Source organism: Manacus candei, unplaced genomic scaffold, assembly GCF_025592945.1.
Source record: "Manacus candei isolate 608988 ecotype Guabito, Panama unplaced genomic scaffold, ASM2559294v1 h1tg000028l, whole genome shotgun sequence".
Classification (NCBI taxonomy): domain Eukaryota; kingdom Metazoa; phylum Chordata; class Aves; order Passeriformes; family Pipridae; genus Manacus; species Manacus candei.
The window spans coordinates 11,308,994-11,333,270 of NW_026138076.1; the positions used below are offsets into that span (position 1 = coordinate 11,308,994).

The following is a 24,277-nucleotide window of genomic DNA, read 5'->3' on the forward strand; positions in this document are numbered from 1 at the left end:
ATTTCCCAAGTTTGTACTTGCCTGCATACTTAACCGTGGCATAGCTGAAAGCATGCTGTCAGCTAGCTCTCCTACCAAGACAGTGGTATTAACTTTGCCTATTAGAAGAATTAATGGGTGAAAAGACTCCATGCTCTTAGTTTGCTTGGGTAAGTGAACTGGATCATCTTATCTTGTAATCAGACAAGCACCAAAGCCAACAACTCTAAAGGAGATTGCAGCACTTCTTTCTCCGGGTGGCAGCAGTCTGCTAGCTCAGCTACATAACAAAACAATACACAGCCTGAGGGTGAAGTTACACAAGAGGTGAAGGTGTCATTTCCTATTCCTCTCTAGCCAGCACTACACTGGGTGTTGGCTCTGATGGGTAATCAACCTGACAAGCTTATTAGTCACCTGACCACCCTACCACCATGGTGAGATAGACAACTGCAGCCAGCCACTGCTCTCTTCTTCCACGTTACATTGCTGTGCTGTTTTGCTTTTTCTGTACAGTCTTCCCCCATGTAATAAAAATTAGTAACAGATGATGATTTGAGTATTACACCTGGAATATTCTGTTCAGTTTCTAGTTACCTTTCTCAAATTACTTTCACTCTGATTATACAAACTTCATTTGTAAGATTGTGCCAATTTATCTTGGGCATGAGCATGCAAGTGCTTTAGTTGCCATAGAAATGGTCATTCTTCAGCTTTTGGATGGGGTGGGTTGCTTGTTTTTTTTTTTTTTTTGTGCAGTCTGTACTGAACTCTCGGAAGCAAATCCTTGCTTGAGCAGCTGCCTTGCAAAGAAGCAGTAAGACAGCAGCCAACATAAACTGTGTGTTGCTGTGATCAGCAGACAAAACCTGCAAAGTCTATCATATCTGCAAGGACTTAATGTAGTTGTCCTAAAGGCCAAAACGTTCAGTGATTTAGTTCAGCTGGAACTTCTTCACAAAGTTTTTGCTGTGAAATGAACATAATTCCCCTTGATTCAGCATTTCAACTATTACATTGATGCAATAACCTGAAAATTGCTTCAGTCAGAAATTGCTCTTGTAGCCCTTGCGCTTTTTTTGGATTTTAAAAACAATTCCAACAAATTCTTACTTTAAAAAGTGCTTTTATCTTCACATAAAGTATTACATAGAGCAGTTACCGAAGTTTATTTGTATTTTGTAAATTGAGTTGGAATACCTGTAATGGAAGTCTAATTTTTGAGCATCCCCTGTGGAACCTAGGACCCTGGATTAGATCATCTCCTAATTAGCAGAGTTGCCTGCTTAACAGTGTATGTTCTTTAAAGATATTAGCAAAGAACTTTTTGGACTTAGCAGAGGGAAGTGCTGAGGGCAGAACTTGGTTTACATCCCTACATTACTTCAGGTACAGGTGAGTGGCACCTGGTGCTCAGTTTTTATATCACTTTGTTTCCAAAAAAATCCAATCCCCCCAAAAAACATTCAGGAAAATGAGGGGGAAATCAAGTCACAGCTCCCACTGGTTTGTCATCCATCCACAGCTCAAAGGTTAAAGTGCCTATCTGGAAGACCGAAAGTATGGTTTCAATATCCACTGCCTGGGGGGAGCTGTAAAAGTGAGTTGAAGGCTGAGGATGTGCTTTAGGCTTCTTGGGGATGGCATTAAGGCAGTCTTTGTTTTAAACTAATTCATACTCAAAGAAAAATCATGACTCTTCCCTCACTAGAGTGGGCATTTGGACCTTTTCTCACAGCCCCAGTGATTTCTTTAGCCATGCAACTTAATTGTGAAATAGTGTTGGAAATCTTGAGCCATGTTTTAAAATAAAATCAGAGGTGCCAGTTGCACTGTATTTGGATTGTGTTGCAGTTGGCATGTCATGCATTTTCAGAGCACACTTCTTGTTCAAAACTTCCAAAAGCACACACATGAGAATGATCAATTTCTGGGCTCAGACAAAAATAAGGTGTAAAGGTTGTTTGAACAATCAAGACTTGTTTCAAGGTACATACAAGAGGAGAAAGCTTTCAAGTTTCATAGATGGTTGATAAAAAGCAAAATAAAAAAATCCAACACAAACCCTGAATTTCTGGCATAGTTTAATTACCTCTAGAATAATGCTGCAGTTCCAGTTCCTAAATCCCTGTTCCATTTCAGATCTAAGTGTGTGCATTCAAAGCTCCTCAGTGTTGCTGTGCAATGGCTCCCTGGGCAAGAGGGACCTAAAGTCACTTAAGCACCCGCAGTCGTGCTTTTGCAGAAGCACTTTAGGTCTTAACAAGGCAGAACAGCCTGGTACTCATCAAAGCCTTATCAGGATACACAAAGTCCCCCATATACACAAAACATAACCTGCACTCTACTACATGTTAGAACAGACATCCTGGTTATAAGCAATTTGGTCCCCTTTCTGCTGGGGGAAAGGACAAAACTTAACCTTTCCCTTAATTCTTAGAAGAGTGCTTTTACCACCACAGGCATGCAGAGACCTGTAGCAAGGGAAGATCTTAATTTCCCTTTTTATCCCCACACTGTCTCAGTTTATTTCCTTAAATAACCACAACAGAGGTTGCCTCTAGAGCTTTGGGTTTCTGCCTCAGGAGTCTTGTAGCAGGCCTCAGACAGGTTCTGTTAACTTTCTTCTGTATGGACACCATGACGACTACGAAATGTCAGTTCAACTAGAGTGGGGAGCTTTCTGCAGGATTTACTTCCTGAAGAGTGTACTCTGAGCGTAAAGATCTTAGAAGACTTGTTGTTCCATGTGGAAGGTAAAATTCGAAGTGTCTTTTAAGACGGAATGAAGATGTATTTGCATGGAACTTGGTAAAAGAATTAAGTGTAACAGCTTTTCTCTCTCCCCTCCTGCTGACAGATGTCATCACCAGTAGGAGGGTATCTTCACAAAAGATACTGAAAAACAGTACAGCAAACAAGTTGCCAGAAGCTCAACAGATGCTTGTGAATATCAAGCATCAAGTTCAAGTCTTTTTCAAGGACAGAGCTTTCCACAGAAAAGAACGGGCTGTCCTTCACAGGCACTCATTGCTTCCCAGACTTTGGGACTTCATCTAGCAGGCAGCAGTCGGCTGAAACGTCTGATAGATGGTTCTGATACACTGGCAGGGGAAATAGGAGGGGCTGTGGCAGTCCCCACAAGGAGCCCTCAGTCAGAACTGAGTCAGGTCTGATGCAAGAGGGGAAAAAATAAAAATATAAAAAAAGGATAAAAGAAACATCACCGCTCTCCCCTCCCCTTACAGCACTGTTAGGAACAAGGTAGTAGCCCACTTTGCCAAGCCTCTTGTATAACTCTTTATGCTGATAAAAACATTCCGAGCTGACAGACCAGAAAGTTCTTGAGTGCAAGGAACCAACAGTCACTCAAATAGATAATATAATTAAGTATTTTAAGATGCCAAGCTCCAGAGAATTTCTGTTTGGATTGGAAAGTGACTGTATTTGTCTTAATACAGCACAGCCTCCAGTTTCCCATTACATCATTTCCCTTTTCTAACACACTAAACATCTAGTAAATGGCCAGCTTCCCAGCTAGTACAGGTTCATATTCAGTCTGCTTCAAAAGTTATTTCCAATATAGGACATTCTTCCATCTTAATTACCAAACGAAATCAAACCCCTCAACTAGAAGTGTAACAACTTCTTTAGCAACTGCTTTCTCTCCAATATTCAAAACTTTTTGTCCTAGAGAGCCTGCCACATCCTCATAAGCGCTCCTGACTGCAATGAAGCTATATCATACAATCACTAGTGCAATTATTTTTTTAAATCTATGGTGAAATCCCACTATTGGCCTTTGCTTGTAAAAGCAGTCACAGTTATGAGTGTCCAGGAAAGTATAACTTCACAAAAAAAATCAAGGCTCAGTGAACTCTGTTTTGCTTTGTTTTGATAAATGCCTGAGAATAATTGATATCCTAGCACTGAATGTTTTACAGCTTTGGAGTTGTGGGGGTTTTTTGGTTTTGTTTGGTTGGTTGGGGTTTTTTTGTTGTTGTTGTTTGTTGTGGGTTTTTTGGTGTATTTTTTGTTGTTTTGTTTTTGGTTTTGGTTTTTGTTTTTGGTTTTGTTTTTTTTTTAATTTTAGAAAAGCATATAAATGAGAAGACAATGGGCAGATTTCAGTGTGATACCAAGTGGCATGGATACAATCTTCCTTGTACAGGTATCTCCTATCTACTAAGTGGAGTGACTTTCTTCCCATTATAAATCCAGTTGTAAATAGCCAGGTCTGTACAGTCAAAGTCAGTACTGAAAAAGAAACATTTTAGCCTTGCACAGGTGCAGGCCGGGCAGTTGTGGTTTGTCTACTGCTCCTGAGGACCTGCTCAAAGCTGAAATTTAACCATTCTCTCTGGGAATTGCTGCTGCCCCAATGTCAAGCGAGCAGAGCCTTGCACTACGAGGCTCCCTCATGCTCTTGTCCAAAAGACTCAGTTGTGCAGATCAACTCTACCATGTCTCACGTGTAATTATTGTGAGTCTAAAGCAAAATCTGAGTATTTAGTAGATATTTACCCCACCCCACACATACTGAAAGGAATGGGTTAGATCACTTATAAAACCAAAAAGATGACAAGCCTTCTAAAGCCTCTAGCAACGTTTGAATCTGACCTCATCTTTCGTGGGGTTCAGAGCAAACACTTCTTCCTAGAGAACTAATGTTCTAGCATAGCTTCAAGTTTCCCCCCCACCAATATCTTACAACTATCTTTGCATACTGTCCTTAAAGAAACTTAGGACCAGTAAAAGGCCCATGGAGAAATGATTTGCTAGAATGACTGTGACAAATATTTGCCAATTGCCAAAAGAAAAGTCAAGTTAGATGGAGAAACGTGAAGTTGCCATTTCATACCAAGAAAGCTGAAGTTTCTAAACATAAAGTTCATTGGTTCTCTCCAAGGGCTCAAAGTTGTTACAGAAAATGACACAAATTTGGTAAGAGTGATGAGACTAGAGGTGAACATTAATCATAAACTAAGAATTTCAGCGAGATCTCTGGCCACAACTTAGCAAAACTGGGAACAGGTCCTTGCCAGAAACATTTGAAAAATACACATCACTTCTGGGCAGACAGTTCTCAGTACAGTGACTCCAAACCCTCATGTTGAAGTTTAGGACCTTTCTCATACTAACATACATGCACATTCAATTCACTTATAGCTATTTACAGATCACCAATCTTTTGAGACACATTTAGTTTTGTTCTCACACTTACATAAAGAACATTTCTCCATCAACTTGTCGATCATATGACTGAAAGAAAGCACAATCTTGTAAATAAGGTGCCCCAACAATAACTTGGGGTAGCTTTCGTTGGCTGGTCCAAGGGTGCTGCCCAGCGAAGGAAACCTTTTGTCATGAGAGAAAACGAGAGCTTGACAATTCTCTTGGCTGTTGCTCCTCATCAGGTAAGTCTAATCATTACAGGTGTTGTAGCTTGCCTACACAGCAAGTGAGCTTTCCCCTTTTCCCTATGCCTAGTTCACTTGCATTCTGCTCAGGTCTAATTACACTGATTTTCAACCTTATTATAATAATAAAACGTGATCAAACTTTATCCTTAGTTGCTATTTATTGTTTGACAGCTAAAGAACCCTTGCTGTGTGATGGGGGGGATAAAAGAAATAATTGTAAGAATAAGAAAATACTCCCAAAATTCAAAGTATGATGTACAAAGTACAACATAGTGTCTCTCCAAGATACTTACTGAAAGGGCTATGCAAACATTCAGTCAAGCTTGTTTTACTGTCTCATTCTAACTGCACAAAGTGATAACATCTGGTCCACAAAACATTCACTTAAAAAAATTCCAACTTGAAAAACCTCTTAAAAATCTTTCGTCCCCACTCTCAATTTTCTATCATTCCCAAGAGCACATACAATAATCACATCCGTGGAATAGCTACCAAAGAGTATACTTACAACCAGCCTCAATGCACCGTGTGTTAAACACAGTTACTTTCCTTTTTATTTTGTTGCTGTTTCCTTTTAATAATGTTTTACCTTACGTAGTTGATACAATTCCAGAACTAGAACACACTTAGGCACAGGACAGTGCAAGCCAACTGATACTTTATCTGAATTTTTACCTTATTAAAAAGTCATGGGAATGTATAAAAACATTTAGAAACCACATCTTCCAGCAGAGTAGGGAATACTGAATTTCAAAACTCAAGCTCTTGGTAAGAAAAAAAAAAAATTACCACTAGTTTATTTGGGTATTTCCAGCCTGGCTACAGGGACTTTTTGCCACCAAGGTAAAAAAATCCTGCCACCTACATTCTTAAGAAGATCATGGTGATGCAAAGATTAAGTTTCTAAAGTTACAACATATGGAAGTGGAGAAATAGAGGATTCCATTTCTTCTTTTATTATGCAAATAAAGTGTTCTAAATATTAATCCAGGACTTTATTCGTACCATAAACGGAAAATTTACCCTAGATAGAAAACCACATTAGAAATGATCCAGCAGATTTTGGGCTGCCTGTAATATCTCAAACCTTGGACCCCTGAAGAGAATAAGGCCAGAGCATCTGACTAACAGGTCTGTGAAATACCTCACTGCTCTGCAAGAACAGATTCCCACAATTTCTAAGTTTTGTGAAATGCAAACTTCATACCTGATTTAAACAAAATAGATAGAAAAGCAGGCCACCAGCAAAAAACTTGTCTGACCAATAATCAGTCTGAGACAGGTACTATAATCAGAAACAGATTATGTACATACCAGTTACGTCATGAAGTGCTCACAACCTTAATGTAGGTTAAATAGCAGCTTCTGGATGTACTTAAGATCCCAGAATAGAAGCATATGAAAAAAGAAAGTGATTTTTAGTTTCTGATAAAGTTTAAAATATTACAAACTTTTAGCTTTTATTGAAAATTAAATATATTAGCAAAAGCAAGATTTAAGAAATATTTTACAAATGATTTACATACAAGAAAGCCAGTATCAGACATATTCACAAATATGCAAACTTTAATTACAAAAAGTACCTATTGGCAGCATGATGCTAACCTTGCCACTGCAGTGTGCTCTACTATTGATATGAATAAGGCATAGAACTCACATTTGCACCAACTTAAAAAGTTCAAATAAAAACTTTAAGCTTTTGAATCTTGGATGCACAACCCCCAACAGACACACGCACGCACACTCTTAAGATTTCTTCTTCTAAGCTCTACAAACTAAGTGTGTGCACTGGAAGAACTGCCAGCCTGAAAAGTCCAGTAGAAATGTAACTGGTACTAGCATTTAGATTTCAGTTTCCTCTTCAACATGTACAGGCCTAAGTATGTAAACCATATTCACAGTTTAAGTATTTCTAGACAGAAGTACCTTTTTTTTTTGCATTTGTTCCTTAAAATAGGCTCCCAGTTCAGCATACAGTTCATAACGTCACCTATTTTGTGATGCATACAATTACAAGAAACTTAAAAATCTGTGCCTCATTCCTGGTCAAGATAATTCAACAAGAGTAGTAATATCCAACTGTAACATTCAATACTATATTTCAAATATTTGTGCAAACAGCAAAAGAACAGTTGTATGAGGCAAACATTTGCAAAACCTTTAATACCTCCTCAGTGCTGTAAACTTGGACTGTCAGCCTTAAGTCCTGCACTTCCACAGCTTAAAAAAGTCAGTTGCTAAAATGATCAAGTCTCAAAAAGGTTCTCTTCTACATAGTGCAAATTTTAATGTAGATAATGTGAAAAACGTATCTAGCTGGATTGACTTTGTGCAATCGTCAGTGGTCTTCTCTCATAGTTGAAGAAAGTGTGCATTCAAAGAACCACGTGGTTCAGGAAGTGGGGAGGGTGGAGAGGAGAGAAAAAACAGTTCCATTACACTTCTCAAACCAGTACTAAATGTGCAAAGGCAGCAAAAATTCCAGCTGCTACTACAACCAGAACAGAGTAACTTTTCAGGAAGACCCAGGCGGTTAGTCACTTGGACTGGTCTCTAGAAAAATATGTGAGTATATGTTGGATTTTTATCAGACGGTCTTTTAAAGACATCATGGAGAGAACTGACAGCTGGTATCTGGGGTCTACTGGGAGAACAGCTAGAAGCCACCAACACCAAGCAGGACCATTGGGCATTGCCTAAAAATAAAAGATAAGTTGGTTACCCATAACCGATGTTGTATAGTTGACTACCATGAAAACATCAAAAGATAAAGTCATCAATGACCAAGACTACTTTAAAGTTTGATACTAACTACAGAATTCCAGATCCGTGAGATAAGAAGAGTGCTCAAGGGGTCTCTTCTGATCCCTCCTCAACTGAGAAGTCAAACAAAGTACACTTAAACTAGGCTGGATAAAGCAATTATTTCTAATATAACATAGGAAGCAGAAGCTCACAGCTTCCTTGGGAAAAGATGGTTAGGTATAAGACAGTCACCTAATAACAAACTTCTCTGATAAAAATTAAACCCAATACCTGTCCTACTATTCTTAAGGCTTGAATATTTACGAAGCTTAATATTTTCATTAAAATTATCTTTATTAGATCACCTCCCAATTCCACTCCCTTTTTCATTAGCTCCTACACAGAGCAGCACTACTTAATCACTTTCTTCTAAGCTGTTAAAACATACTCTGTAACTTTTTCCTGTACTTTATTTAATTACCAACACGAAGCATTAGATGTCAGGCCATGAACTGGACATAATACTCCTCAGCAGAGATCTTATCACTGCAGAAAAGATTAATCACCTCGAATGATTTGCAAAAATATTACTAATAGTGGTACACTCCAAGATGATATTTCCTCACTTTCAGCTGTATCACACAGCTTTGACTTGTGTCCTATTATAAATCTCAGGTACACACTCACAGTATTGCTGCCCTACCAGTTACTGCAGTTTTGTACATATATTCCTCTTTCCTAGTATGTTGTTTCCAATCAATTTTTTTATTTAATTGTTCTAAAATCACTTCTGAATTCATGCACTGGCCTCTAGAGCATCTACAGTCCTCCCAGACTGGTTAATATAGCCTCATAAAAGTATACAGCAGATGGGTGAGGGACAAGCTCCCATAAGATCCCAATCCACATATAATTCTGCATTGAAAGTCAAATTTTACATGTTTTTAATTACTTTTCTACAGCCTCCAGTCTCTCAGGATGTCACAAACCTTCGGTAATTGTTGCATTATAACCATTAAAATAGACTGCTGCAGCTAGTTTCTTAAGAAACATTTGTCAAATCCTAGCAGCTTCAGAAGTTTATGGCACTAGCTTAGAAAGGAGGAAAGTGTTATTTGTGATTAACTCTTTGCCTGCATATGGCAGTTTCAGTTTCTTCCCTGACTTTCACAGGGAAGAAAATTCAAGGTTTTTTTCACTTTAAGTTCTAACAGCTTTACACAAACAAACAGTTTAAATGTTACTAGAGTTTAAAGTGCTTTCAGTTTACTAGTTTTATTTTTATCTCCACTGCAGCATACCATCTTTTCCTGTAAAAACCGACGACCAGTGACAGAATTGCTTTTTGTTGCTCATCAAAAGAGAAACGAGGTGCAAGCCTTAACACCTTTGAAGCTGGGAAAAAAGTGGTGGGTTGTTTTTTTTTAATGCTTAGCAGTTGTTAACAGGGTTTTTATTTCTAGAAATAAGCACCTAATAATTGATATTATTTGAGTCTCACCTGTATATTTTCCTCCCTGTCAGGCATTGGCCCGAAGTGCTGAAGAATCTGAGTGCGAAATTTGTTCCTTAAGTTTTGGAACCAACTGCAGGCCTGATTGTAAACAAAATTGTGAAGCTCTGTCAATTTCTTTAGTTCTTCTTCATCAGCAACCTATAGGAGGAAAGTTATGAAAATATGATTAGTGATAAAGAAACAATAAGGTGTTTAAACTAACATCAAAAAACCATTCAATTTCAACTATATTTAGATACATTTCTTGTTTTCTCCTAAACCTTGATTACCAATGACTGAATAGTAAAGAAATCTTGCAATATTTTTAAAGTTACAGCTTCAAACTACTGCTTAAACAAAAAACTATAGTATTTCTTAGTTGTTTTATAATAAAAAATTAAGCTAGTTGCCATTTATTCCACGTGCTGGCACTGAATCTTCCAGCGGTCTAGAGACTGAAAAATTTGAAACAGAGCTCTTAAGAACAAATCAAGCAAAAATCTTTATATATTAATATTACTAAATATTTAGACAGCATTCTGGATACCTTAACATCTTCCAAATATTCAATGTCTGCAGTGCAATAACCATCTTTCATCCCTCTCCGTAAAACTCTAAATCTCTTTCCACCAACTGTATCAACAACAGACCGTCCATCAGGTAGAAAATGAACGTTCCTTATTTGCAGCATGCAACCATAATCTGCAAAACTACAAAAGAGACCTTGTAAGTAATTCAATTACACACTTCTGAAAGGACACTTTTTTAATTAAAAAGACATAAGAGATAAGAAGCTTACATTTAGAATGTAAACCTACCCATTTTGAGAATCACTTATGCACATCCCAAACTGTTTAGTTCCAGTTTCCATACTCCTGCGAATCATGAGTCGGTATCTTGGTTCAAATACATGTAGAGGGCAAGGCACAGTAGGATATGCCATAGTGCAAACAAACATGGGAACATTCTTGGTCAAGCTTCAAGAGAACATCAAATGAAATAAGTGGCTTCAAAATCTAAACACTGAGCTATGCCAAGATAAAACATTTTTTTCAGTATGTTTGCTATGTGTGAGGTCATAAAGCATGGGTAGTAACTTTCAAAGTTTAAGCACTTTGTAGAAACTTTCATAAAAAATAAAAACATGTAACAGTGACTCAATACCTACATACTGATTTGTATACACACTGGACAGTAAGCCTCACAGTTATCTAGCTACTGAGTAGAGTATCTAGTCAGTGAATGAAGGGCTCAGTTTTGGGGACAGGAGTGCTAGGTACTTTTTTCCTTTTTGTTTTGAGCCATACAAGCCATTATGCTCTCAGAAACATACTACTCCTGGAACGAAAAAGATGTAGCAGTAACCACACAGTAGCTACAGTCACCATTTAGACTATTCTCTAGGAGGGACTCCAGATCACAAATGCAAGGAGGGTATACTCTGTACCTTGCAATATGCTTCAGCAGATGTAATTGAAAAACAAAATATTTTTTCATGCTATTTTATCAGGTATGTATAGTTGATAGGTGATACAAACAAATTATTATTAAAACATTACCAGAGATTTAATTTTAATACCTTTCAGACTGTAAAAAATAATTCTACTGGATGGATTCTGTTATGTAAGTTGCATGAGCTGCAGTTTTAAATAGTTTTTCAACATTCCTATCTACAATACATAATGCTTTATGTATCTGAAGAACTCTCCCTCGTGAGATAAATACCACAATTACAAAAAAATCCCAACTATTTCTTTTGATCACATCTCTCTTCATGAACTGGTTTGCAAGAAATTCAAGTCTCTAAGACTCTGCAGTCAGTTGAAGAGGACAATTCCATGAACAGCAAAGCTAAAACCAAAGCTCCATGACAGTGCATGCAAAAAGAGGAATGGAAGGGAAAACGTATTTCACAGAATCATTGAATGGCCTGAGTTGGAAGTGACCTTAAAGATCATCTAGTTCCAACCCCTCTGCTGTGGGCAGGGACACCTTCCACTAGACCAGGTTGCTCAGAGCTCCATCCTATCTGGCCCAACCCAACCTAACGGCCTTCTATGGAGTGACTGCATCAGTGGACAAGGGAAAGGTTACAGCTGTCATTTATATGGACTTCCTGTAAAGCTTTTGACATGGTCCCCCACAACATCTGTCTCTCCAAACTGGAGAGAGATGGATTTGATGGGTGCACTGTTAGATGGGTAAGAAAGTGGTTGGAATGGTTGCATCAAGAGAATAGTGGCCAATGGCTCAGTCCCAGGGGATATCAGTGACAAGTGGTGGCCCTCAGGCATCCATATGGGGAGCTGCACTGTTTAATATCTTCATTAATCACACAGATGAAGGGACTGAGTGCACCCTCAGCAAATCTGCTGATGACACCAAGCTGAGTGGTGTGGTTGACGGATCTGAAGGATGGGATGCCACCCAGAAGGACCTGGACAAGCTTCAAACTCCTTCTTGCATCCATAATATACCATTATTAATAACCACAAAAATAAGAAAACATTTCTATAAAGGATTTCCATACTAATTTCTCAAGTTTCTCAAGACAGTAAGCTTACTTGGAGTGTTCAGCAGTTTCTTCAGCATGAATTCTTTTTCTCTCATATAATTCGTCAGACAAATATTTCATTATTAATTCCTCCAGCAGTTCTGTGATACTGTATTTTCTGCTTGCAAGGTACTGTAAGCAATTTCAAAAAACACATTAATATTTCTTTTCATATATATTAAAAAAACATTTCAGAAAATGCAGCTTTTATTTAAAAATATGATCTATGACGTGTCTTAAAACCCATGAAAACTTACAGCTCTGAAGTTCTTACGTTTCATTGCTTAACACCTAAGGATACTCCAATATTTGAAAATTAGATTCTCTTCGTGAGTTCTTAGTGTCTGACACATTTAGTGTCTAACTTGATTTGTAGTTCTGTGCTTACCAGAGACAGAACTGTTTTCCTAGGATATACAAACAAGGGAAGTGTACAGAAATCACAGAGAGGTTTAACCGAATACTTACCAAAGTTTATGAATACACAGGATTTAATTACACCAGTAAAGAAGATGGTCACAGAAACATAAAACCCCTAAGACCCTGAGGTAAATCTAATCAACTTGTATTGAAAAAATTTGTCTCAAGTTTTTCCATTCTAGAGCAATCCAAAAGCCAAGCAAAACCAAGTTATTGGGTTCAAGTGAAGCAGCCTTTAAAATTATACAACAGTTGTATTTGTAAGCTTTACTGAGAAACAATACCTCTTTCAAGCTCTCCTTACAGAGTGGACACTGTGGAGCATGATCTAAACATCGTTCCAAACAACCTTTGCAAAAAGTATGTCCACAAGGGGTTGTAACTGGCTCAAAGAATAGCCTGAAACAAAATTATTAGAATTTAGATCCTATGGCCAGCATGTCTTTTGCTAAAAGAGTCAGTGATTAACCTCTTTAAAAGACTAGGTATACTACAATAAAGCAGAGAAAAATTAATTCCATGTCTCCTTATTCTACTTTTTCCTCTATACTGCAGTTTGTTTCTATTTACTTCATCACTCATTTTTTTGTTTTCTGATGAATCTGGACACATTCCAGCACTTTAAGTACCTAAACATTTATCCCAAAACACAAAGTTTTTGGTCTCGCTAGAGACTCAGAATACACGAAATGGAGTGATTCTTTGAAAAGCTAAGTTGTTTTACATACTAGTAACATAACTATGGATAGTTTAGTATACGCCATATGTTTTACAGAATTTATTCTGAAAAGCAAGACAATTCAATAAGAGGTTTCAAATACATCAGCTACATTTAAGTAAACTAACATTCTAAAGCATCTACATCTCCCAGACAAATAAGAGGTTCACAGGCAATGCTTCTGAGAATTAGCCTTTCCAAAATAACACTTTTATTGACTCAAAAACCCCCTAACATTTAGCAACAAAAGACCCTGTACTTTTACGGTTACCAGTTAACAATGCCAAGTTTAATTTAGAAGGCAACTTGATTAAAATAGTCCTATAGTATACAGTGTTGTAGCAGGTGACATTTAAATAAACACTTAATTTCAGGGATAGAGAAAAGGTGCAATTATTGACTGATAGCAGAATTCATAACAACCTACAGTTCATACACGTAACAGATATGTGCCAAGCATCTGTAACAGAAATACTGCATCAAGGACAAAATCTTACCTCATACATAGAGAGCACTCAAAATCTGATACATCAATCAAATCCCCTGGAATTGTTCCAAAGGCCAGTGTCACATCCCTTTTTGTACTTTCTAAAGAAAAGCAAGACAAAATACTCTTTCAAAGAAAGGCACAAGGCAGTAAATACTTTAAATTTCAAAGTAAGTGACTGTTTACCTCCTTGCTTTTTGTGTTTGTTTCTTCCATCTTCACATACAACTGTATCCTGTTCTGAAAAGGAAAGCTTTCTTTTTAACAAAGCACTTTTTCCTTGGCCAGAGAGAAGAGGTTCAGAAGACACTCTCTTTAAGCCATCTTCCTTGGCAAGGTCTTTTGTTGAATTAAGAGCATGGGCAGACTGTGCACGATTTAAGCCTCCACTGACAGGCTTCAGTACATCTGATCCTCCTGAACTCTGTAATAGTGAGATGAACTGAACTGTATTTTAAGAGTAACACAAATCTAGGTATGTAAGATGTGACCACGCAAAGATATATAAGCCAAACTGATACCCACAGTTAGTTCATTAGTTAACTAGAGAAACTTGTAAGTCAAGACAGTACTCAAATTGGCTTAGCATTACCAATTTAACAATTTTCATCTGCTTCAAAGAGAAGAAAAATTGTATTTCTCTTTATTTTGAAGTCCCTAATATCAAACTTAAGTACTACTTTATTACTTGTTCCAGCTCACTAGAATGAGGAGTTTTAACACTACAAATAAAAATACATTCCTCCCAAATCATGATTCTTTTCCTCCAATTCAATCACAGAAAGTCAGTATTTACACTGGAAAGTATCAGGGTATCAGCACATCCAATGTTTGCATATCAGTCAACAACAAAAGTTATCCTAGAATTTTTGTTACCTGCTGAGGACAAAACTGTAAGTTGCAGTAAGATGCAGTCACCTCAGAACCAAGCAGAAAAGGTTTATTTCGAATATGGACTGAATTCCAAGCAGATTCCTTCAGACTCTCACCTAGCTTCTCTGGTGACAAAACATCACACAATGTCTAGAAAAAATAGCTAAATGTCAATAATAGAGAAAAATAATCTAGACATACCTTTGTTATAAAACTACATACCAAAAGTAAGAAGTAAATCTCTATGAAGTTATCCTCATAAACAGATCTTTATTTAAGCAGTAACTGAGAAAGCAGAGTTGAAAACAAGCAGAAACCTACATACCTACACTGATAAAAAGAAATTTACTTAGAAATCTTTTCTACTACAAGCTAGTGAGCTCTTCGAACAGAGTTATACATTATCAATTCAGTATTATGCATTTTTTTCATTATAAATTTTTATTATCAAAGAAAAACTGTTGTGCTCTGGGCACAAAAGATTTTGACTTAGAAACTTTAACACGCTGCCTACTTTGCAGTTTTCTAGATATTCATATAGTAACTTCAAAAGCATATGTACTTTTAAACATGTATTTAAAATGCCTACACTGGGAATATCTCTTCAGCGTAGTATGATTTAAGATATAGCTTAAAAGTAATCTGCCATCCAAACCGTCTCTGTATGTAATGAACATTTTAGATGCTCAAAGTCTACCACAATGGGAGCTTTATAAAGGAATCAAACCAGAGATAGGAATCCAGTATCATGAATACCTTTTCTACTTCTAGTTTGGCTGGAAGAAAGTCCTCATCAAGGGCTAAGCACTGTAGAAACAGCTGTAAGGCATCACCTACAAAGCCAGAGTCTTGCAGCACTTTTCCTTTCCGGAAGTAGACCTGAGAAACAGATACCACGAAGACATTTCTAGAGAGTATGTTGAACTGTAGTACTGATCTTACAGGCATTGCAACAGTTAGAATTAGAACCTGCCGCAACAAAAAGAATGTAGCTCTTCAACAGTGCACAGTGTGGATAATCCATATGCCCTGTCTAACATACACATGCTAGTGTTTGAAAAGAGTCATGGAATAGCCTGGTGTTAATTTGCTTTTTGGAATAGCCTTCTTCCAGTTAATTTGCTTTGGCTTATACAAAAGGGTTAAAAACCTGACTAGTGCTTAATGCACAAAAGGCCTTAGTTTCCCTCTTCTGGGACCCTCTGGAGAAGAAGAAGGGGGACGAGAAATGCAAATTATTACATAACCTCACATAAGAGCTTACAGGATACCCTTTTTTGCCTCTCTTTCATTAAAAGCCTTATGGTTCCAGCATGCAGGAAAAGATGGACTACAAACAAAACAACCCACACAACTGTTACATCCCTTACGTTCATCTCAATCTACATTCTTGACACAAAACATTCTTAACACAAAACAATGCATTTTTGGAGTTGCTTCCTCCAACTATATTTTATTCTTGAGCACTAGATAGCAACAGGAAAAAAAAAATCTGTATATTATTTGGTCTGAAAAAAAAGGTGGAAGAAAAACTACTGAATTTTGCTAAACTTAGTTGTAACTAGATGATGTTGGGACTAAGAACTTATCTCAGTTTTTAAAAGTTGCACTGGCAGTAATATAAATAGTTAGATAAAACAAACAGTTATCTAATAAAAGTTAGTTAAAACAACAATATCTATCTGTACACGAGAATTTGGATAATGGGCCAGAAACTAAACTTCAAAAACAAACAAACAAACAAAAAACTCCAACCAAACAACAAACAAACAAACCCCAGAGTGCAGTTTCTACAGGATGACTGACAGTATGAACAGTAGCATCTGTTCAACAAGACTGTGAGATGAGGGCATGCATCCTCTTTGATGGATTTGGGCAGTTTCAATTAAGATGTATTCTGAAGAAGGGAAGCATGCTAATCCTCCTCTTACAGTTAATTTTCCTTCAGAGATAAGGATTGTTATAGGAATCCATCCATCAAACCAAGATCAGTTAAACAAAGTGAGGCTTCTTTCCAAACATACAGAAAAAAGTAGACAATGCTACCAACACTGAGAGGTGAAAAGCAGGAGGGCTTTATGAATTTGCAGTAGCAACTGAACTGCTGAACACAGGACAAACCAAGACAGCAGCAATGTCCCCTCATGTGGCAAGATCTTGCTGCTCCTGCTGCGCTCAGTTTAGACAGTGCTACAATATGCAGCATCGTAAGGGTTCTGAAGACCACTGACTCCCCAGTTGCCTGGACTATTTGCAAAGCTCAGTGCCCACTGAGATTCTTTGGGCTTTTTGAAGAAAAACTTCCAAGAAAAGCATCCTTCTATTAACAAAAATTAACAGATAAACAAAACAAGCCCCACAACCCAGCTGTTACTGATTACATTACCATAAACCATCCCAACTCTATTTATCAACCAGCCCTAACCTGCCATACTCATCAGTAGCTTGTCTCATACAAGTTAACTATTTTCAATGTGCCTTTTAGCATTTTGCACGTCTCACAAAATAACATTTAAAGAAGCTGACACAGGTTTTTAAACAATTCAAGTATAATTTAGAATTTATTAATTTTATAGATAAACCCAGTATTGGAAAATGACGAGCTCATACCAACTTACCTCTGGCCAATTTGGCATTTTAGAAATAACAAAATTTAGTTCTTCTATGGCTGTTTTATATTCTTGGAGGCCAACATATGACTCAGCTCTGTAAATCCTAAGCATCAAGTCACTGGAATCTGAAGACAGAAATTACATAACATTTTTAAAAAATCAGAAATTTGTAATTAGATTTGCTTTCATAGCGATGTCACATAATTACAATTTTTTGTACAATACTTCCAAAATTACTGGAGTACATTCTCCCCTAACCCCTAGTGTTTGGGTAATAGAAGGGGCAGTAATTCCAGGTTCATGTCTTTTAAGCTAAGAATCAAATTTTGGATCCTCTAATGTATATTGCAGCAACAAGAAAATATATTTTCAAATATCAGAAAGGCTGATAAAGTACTGCTCTGCACTACTGTGACAACAAAAACTGCAGACCAAGTCAATACATCTAATCAAAACCACAGGAATCTGGGAATTCAGCACATTTGTATTAAAAGCCTAAGCATTACACAGTTTATTTTCAAATGCCCAAGTTTTGCTGTAGACTGTAATTTGTTTTTATAATGCCCAATCCCCTCCAACTATGGCTGGAGATACAGATGCCACTTTCCCAGCACTATCCATTTAGGAAGTACCAGAAGTAGGCTTTATCACTATGTGATCAGAAGAGACAGCCAATACCAGAAAGCCTTTAACACCAGCTGGCAGCCCTGTTGAAAGGAGCTGCACTAATGGAACTTCTACAATGGGGAAATGGCAGAACGTGTTCAGTATGGACAAGTTCTCATGTCCAACATACAGCATTTTGCACTTTCAGTATAGCAACCTCCAAATGGGAAGCATACCCATCTCCATGCCACTAAAACTATGGTTTTGTAACACAACTAAGTGCAGTTGTTGCTTAGAAAATATGCCAGCACACTACTTTGTTATTGATTGTTTTTAAAAATGCACCTGTTTTTCACTGAGTGAGATAAACAAGCCAAACCTTGGTCTACTGTAAACAATACTAAAATCAAATAGTCCTTGAAGTTTGTTTCAACAAGGCTTTCCTGGGAGGCGATCATTTCAATTTGATATTCTATCTTAGCCTATTCTAAATGTCTAGTATAAACTTTCATAAATTTCCAACATTAGCCTGTTTTACATTTAAAAGTCAGCCTGGTCAATGTTCCCATATATTCCACCACATCACTTTGTATTTAGATCCACAGTGCTACATGTAAAAAGATCTCAATGGAAGAGAAAGGGTTAAGAAAAAAAATCACAGAAGAATTCACAGCTGAAAATAAAGTGTCTTCCTTAACTGTCTTTGGAGTTGTTAGTTTCCCTTGAAATATAAATATTGCCAAACCTGCTTTGTTTCATTTTTATTTTAGACATAATAAAATGTTTGTTTTAACAGAAGTCTGGGAAACTCTCTAACTCAAACACTAATTCTGCAAGCAGAACAACTCTGAGGCCTGGTTTCCTGTGGCTTTGTGTTTTGTGACTGCTATAGCCTAGGAAGGTAAGAGCTCAGATCAAACTCTTCAGATAGTTTTTTTATGTGTATTTGGCTCTGGTGTCCAGCAGAGTTAGTATCAAACCAAATTTCTTTCTTCAAAGGTAGCAGTAAGTACAAGTCTTTGTTCTCTGATAAGCTGCCTATTTATACAGAATCAGAGGAAGCGCATCTTTTTCAGACTTTCAAGTGCAGAACATGACCTGAGGGACTCCAATCCTTTTTTCCTAGGGGAAGAATGAGGGGTGGTTTGAAGATAAAAATGTGAGTTCAAGTTTACAGCAGGTGGACATTTTATACACTTCCTTTTCAAAGGCAAATGCATGATTCCAACTGAACTGGTACGAAACACAGACTAAACCAAGGAGTTTAGCTGGAACCCCAACTCGCTGCTGAACATACAAACACTGTCGCTGAATGATCAATACATATAACAAACTGGAGCTAAATATTTCCAAGAAAAAAAAGCCAGATGAGGACAAGTCGTGTTCCTCAGGGCTTGGTATTGGGGCCAGTCCTTTTAATGTCTTCATCAATGATCTGGACAAGGGGATCAACTGCACCCTCAGTCAGTTTGTAGACAACACTAAGTTGGGTGGGAGTGTTGATTTACTGGAGGGCAGAAAGGCTCTGCAGAGAGATTTGGACAGGTTGGATCGATGGGCCAAGGTTACTGGTATGAGGTTCATCCAGGTAAAGTGCTGAGCCCTGCACTTAGACCACAACAACTCCATGCAGAGCTACAGGCTTTGGGAAGAGTGGTTGGAAAGCTGCCCAGTGGAAAAGGACGTGGGGTGCTGTTTGACAGTTGGCTGACCATGAGCCAGCAGTGTGCCCAGGTGGCCAAGAAGGCCAATGGCATCCTGGACTGTATCAGAAATAGCGTGGACAGCAGGCTGTGATCGTTCCCGTGTACTCAGCCTCGGTGAGGCCACAGCTTGAAACATGTTCAGTTTTGGGGTCCTCACTGCAAGAAAGGCATTGAGGGTCTGGAGTGTGTCCAGAGATGGGCAACAAAGCTGATGAAGGGTCTGGAGCATAAGTCTTATGAAGAGCGACTGAGTTTAACCTGGAGAAAAGGAGGCTTAGGAGGGACCTTATCGCTCTCTGCAACTATCTGAAAGGAGGGTGTAGCAAGGTGAGGGCTAGCCTGTTTCTTCTCCCAGGTAACATTGACAAAATGAGAGGAAACAGTGTCAAGTTGCACCAAGGGACTTTAAGTTTGGCTATCAGGAAAAATTTCTTTACCAAAAGGGCTGTCAAGCACTGAAACAGGCTGCCCAGGGCAGTGGTGGAGTCACCATCCCTGGAGGGATTTAAAAGACACACAGATGTGGCACTTTAGGGACATGGTTTAGTGTGGACTTGGCAGTGCTGGGTTAACGCTTGGACTTCATTATCTGAAAGGTCAATTCTAACAATTTCAACCTAAACAATTCTCTGGTTCTATCTAAATTTATATATCCAATTTTGTAAACATAATTTAATTTTTAGGCTTTGTAACCATGATAAAAACATTTCACAATGTTTCAGCATATATTTTAATGTTTGCCACCCAAAGAGAGGATGTAAACTAATTTCAAATCTCTAGACCAAAGACTAAACAGGAGAAGCACAACTAGTGCTTGAATTTCAATTTCAGTAACCAAATATATCGTAAATCCTGAAATGCCTCACTTTAGCATACCTGAAGACAAACGATTTTAATGAAAAGAAGACACTAAGTACTTGTAGGGTAGAACTGTATTACTTGTTATTATTACATTAATAGGAAAGTGTAAAGAGGTGTACACACAAAAAGTCACTCAATATGCATTCTTGGTTTTAATATTATTTCCAAAGCATCTGCTCCTAGCTAATGTCAGTATAAACTTACCAACAAATGGACTACCTCTGGTGGATCCTGTCTGCTTTTTATATGGTTCTTAATAATATACCAAATTATTCAAAATAAAAGACATGCACATCACAACCACTATGTAGAAAAACTTTAGGACACAGTATTTATTAACACAGTACTACAGGATCACCCTAACTATCAGGGTTGGAACACACAACCCCTAAGAAGAGGTTGAGAGAACTGGGTTTGTTTAGCAGAAAACAATTCCCAAAGGCATCAGGAGAACACAACAGCTTTTCAGAATCCAAAAGTGGGTTACCTAGAGGACTCTGAAGTGCACAGTGGAAAAACAAGAGACAATGGTTATAAACTGAAATAGACTTGAAATAAGGAGAAAAATTTTCATGAGGATAATTACCCTCTGAGCAGGTTGCCCAGAGAGGCTGTGGAATCTTCAGCCTGTAGGTTTTCATGATTCAATACAAAAACTCAAAAAACTTGAGCACGCTACTCCAATCTCAGTATTTGTTCTGCTTTGAACAGGAGACTGATTGCTCAACAGACCTCCTGAGGCCCACTCCAGCAGGAACAAGTCTGAGATTCAGACCAAACTCAAGCCCATTAGCTGCATTTTTCAGGACGCTTGATTAAAGGCAAGCAATACTTGTATTTTAATTCAATATACTTCCTTTAATTAAACTATTTTGTTTCAAACCTTGCAAGGAATATTTTAACCACATGAATATGTTAACATTACTCATGTTTTTCAAAAGTCACTTCTGTACCATGGGAAACAGGTCTCTTTCAAATGTTTCAAGAAACGTAGAAGAGTTATGAAAGATACCTTTTTGAGTAAACTTTTAGCATCAATGCCTTATTTAAGACATCAGATTTATGTTTATTGCAATTTTTTGACTATTTGCATTAAAAAGAAATAGATGAAGCAGCAGTAAGGAAACACTGAAACAGAACATAAATGATTTTAAACATTAATACATTTCTTAAGCCACATCTTTTCAATCTCTAAGTTTTTTCAAGATTCATGTTCTGGAGGAAGATTGAAAGTGTATCAGCAGCTATTAATTTGTTATCTGTTGGCCTGAAATCACCTTCGATTTGTAGTTGTGAGTCCACATCTCTAAATTCACATTTAATGTATGTCTGCACTCTGACTCATGAAGTCCTTTAATATCATTACCAGAATATATGGAATATTGATAGTTCTCAGGAGGGGAGATACGGGAAAGAATTGTACAACAGATCTTAAACTGAGCTTCTAGCACTTAATTCTAGCACGTGTACTGAATTTAAATAATAAAATTTTGATTAAGCTTCACAGCTGGTAATTGTTCTTACATTTTAAACCCATTTTAAAGCCAAAATTAAAGATGCAGATTCACATAAAAAGGAATCAAAATTCTTTCCCCACAGTTATCTATATAATATCGCTAAATCCATAAAAGAAATAGTAACAAAAACTGTATAATTAATTGCCTCTTTTATTCTTTCAAAGCAATGCTGAAACATGAAGCAGGACCCCTGTAAACATTTGAGATCAATAATGGATTCATCAGTTTTACCCTGAAGGCCACTGAGCGACCTCTATGACTCAATGTTGAACTTCAGGAAAGAAGTCTGCATCTTATAGTTCCAAGATTTAAAATAGATCAGCCATTTTCTCAGGTCACATCCATCCTATATCCTACACTTTAGAAACACCCTGGCAAATAGACTTGGTGGTCAGAAGTGAACCTCTTTAAATCAGGTTGCCAAAAAGTATATAAAATAGATCTTCGATTTAATCTCACCGACATTAGGAACAGCTTATTCTGGAACTAGATCTAATGTATCTCCCCAGAACAGATTGGAAGGATTAGACTTATGCAAGCTTTTGGGTTTTTTCCCTCCGCTGCAGACAACTGTATAAATGTAATATGCTTAACCTGCAAAAATATTAATTCTTAAATTAACGAACAGGAAAAAAAACGGCTACAAATCAAAATGGAACCCCTCAGGTCACCAGGTGATAAAATTCAGTCGAATAAAAACAACAGAGGAACCTGTCACTGGATCCATCTAGGTATATCAATCACACAAATCTGACTCCCTCTACAAAGACTAAACTCTGAAAAACTGACGGTATCTCAAGTGTCCATGGCACTAGACACATATATTGTGACGGATATAGGATAGCCTAAAAGCATGCCTCTACCTTCCCTCTTTGCACCCTCTTCCAACACTATATAAAACTCCAACCACACCCACCTATGATGTCACTGCCATTACACAACCTGTCCCCCTCCATGCCTGTCTGCTTATGCAACTGGGCCCGGCCTGCTGGGAATTGTCTTGGTGACACTTAAGACTGAAAATAGGTCTCTCTCTCAGGAAACAAGGTTAAATACACCAACTGCATTTCCCTTGACCGCGCACAGCGATTACCAAACACAAAACGAAGCTGAGCCCACAAGCTCCTCTGTAAACAAGTCCCACACAAGCGTGCGGGGGGAGGCACGAAGCAGCGCATGTGGGACGCTCCCCCTCACCTCCGGAGTAAGTGCGAGTAAGCGTACCCCACTGCCAGGCCGGGCGCTCACCAAGGACCGACCAGCTACGCGTGCCCTCCACTCCGCTCTCCCAATGGAGAGGCTCCTCGAATTCCCTCAAACTCGAGAAAACTTCGGACGTTTTTTACCGGCCCGTTTAGGTCCATGACGGACTCGAAACAGGGGAGGGAGGGCACACCCACGTATTCCACTACACTCCCAGCCCCCTGAGCCTGCCGTGCCCAGCCACCAGCCCGTCCCGGTCCCGCCGAGACACGGGCGGAACTTCGCGGCTCCGGCGGGCGGAGGAAGGGAGCGCTCCCCTCCCCTCCAGCCTTACCTGCTCGCAGGGCCTGGCTGGCGGCGCCCAGCGCCTCTCGGAAGCGGCCCTGGGCCAGCAGCTCCTCCAGCCGGCTCCCGGCCCTCGCCCTCTCGCACTCGCCCGGGAACCACTTCTCGGCCAGCCGGTTGAGGACAACGCTGGTGCGCATCGGGGCCGCGGCCGTGCTGGTGCCCCCCGCCGGCAGCAGCCAGTCCCGGCAGCGGCGGCAGCGGGCCCGCAGCTCCCTGCGGAGGCAGCGGCGGCAGTAGGTGTGCCCGCACGGGACGGTCACCGGCTCGCCCAGGAACCTCCCGCAGCCGCAGCAGCGCAGCGGCCCCTCGGCCTCGCGCTCCCTGCCCCGGCCCGGCCCCTGCCGCAGGCGGTAGTTCAGCACCAGGCAGTCCACGAGGGTCCCGAGACGCTGCGCTCCGCCGAGGGGGCCGAGGCACAGCGACGCCAGGGACGCGCCCACCGCTTCCTTCAGGCGGCTCGCGGGCACCAGTCGCGCCAGCAGCAGCTCCCGCTCCCCGTCCGCCCCCTCGCCAGGGCCCCCGCTGCCGCCCGGCTCCGGCGGCAGCTCCGAGCCCACAGGGACGGCGGGAGAGGACGCTGCCATCGGCTGCGCGGCTGCGGCGAAGGGGGTGTGGCGCTCCCGCTCCGGACGCCGGGATCGGCTCCGGGCTGGGCGCGGGCGGGGGGCGGGAGGAGGCGGGAGGAGGTTACAAAACACCGCTCCACGCGCGCGCCGCCAACGGCGCGGGG

General features: G+C 39.4%; 1 protein-coding gene across 3 annotated transcripts; it reads right to left on the reverse strand.

Annotated features, from left to right (window-relative positions):
• Window positions 1-39: 39 nt before the first annotated feature.
• LONRF1 (LON peptidase N-terminal domain and ring finger 1) lies at window positions 40-24,274 on the reverse strand. 3 transcript variants are annotated; one of them, XM_051790323.1, is made up of 13 exons: window positions 23,534-24,274; window positions 17,313-17,431; window positions 15,451-15,573; window positions 14,698-14,844; window positions 14,008-14,245; window positions 13,832-13,922; window positions 12,901-13,015; window positions 12,207-12,328; window positions 10,461-10,619; window positions 10,190-10,352; window positions 9,649-9,801; window positions 6,717-6,776; window positions 40-3,151 (listed from the first exon to the last, which is right to left on the reverse strand). In XM_051790323.1, exons 1-12 carry the CDS (start codon window positions 24,129-24,131, stop codon window positions 6,744-6,746), a joined length of 2,061 nt encoding a protein of 686 aa, XP_051646283.1. In that variant the 5' UTR covers window positions 24,132-24,274; the 3' UTR covers window positions 40-3,151; window positions 6,717-6,743. The 3 variants fall into 3 exon arrangements, with proteins under 3 accessions (XP_051646283.1, XP_051646284.1, XP_051646282.1); XM_051790324.1 differs by lacking the exon at window positions 40-3,151 and having other exon boundaries at window positions 6,671-6,776; XM_051790322.1 differs by lacking the exons at window positions 40-3,151; window positions 6,717-6,776 and adding an exon at window positions 6,800-8,098 and having other exon boundaries at window positions 23,534-24,172.
• Window positions 24,275-24,277: the final 3 nt, after the last annotated feature.

Coding starts and splice junctions, on each gene's coding strand:
- LONRF1 (XM_051790322.1), bottom strand. CDS start 24,131: ATGGCAGCGTCCTCTCCCGCCGTCCCTGTGGGCTCGGAGCTGCCGCCG. Junction 17,432..23,533: donor CAGCCAGGCCCTGCGAGCAG/GTAAGGCTGGAG, acceptor TTCTGTCTTCAG/ATTCCAGTGACTTGATGCTT. Junction 9,802..10,189: donor AATATTTGGAAGATGTTAAG/GTATCCAGAATG, acceptor TTCCTCCTATAG/GTTGCTGATGAAGAAGAACT.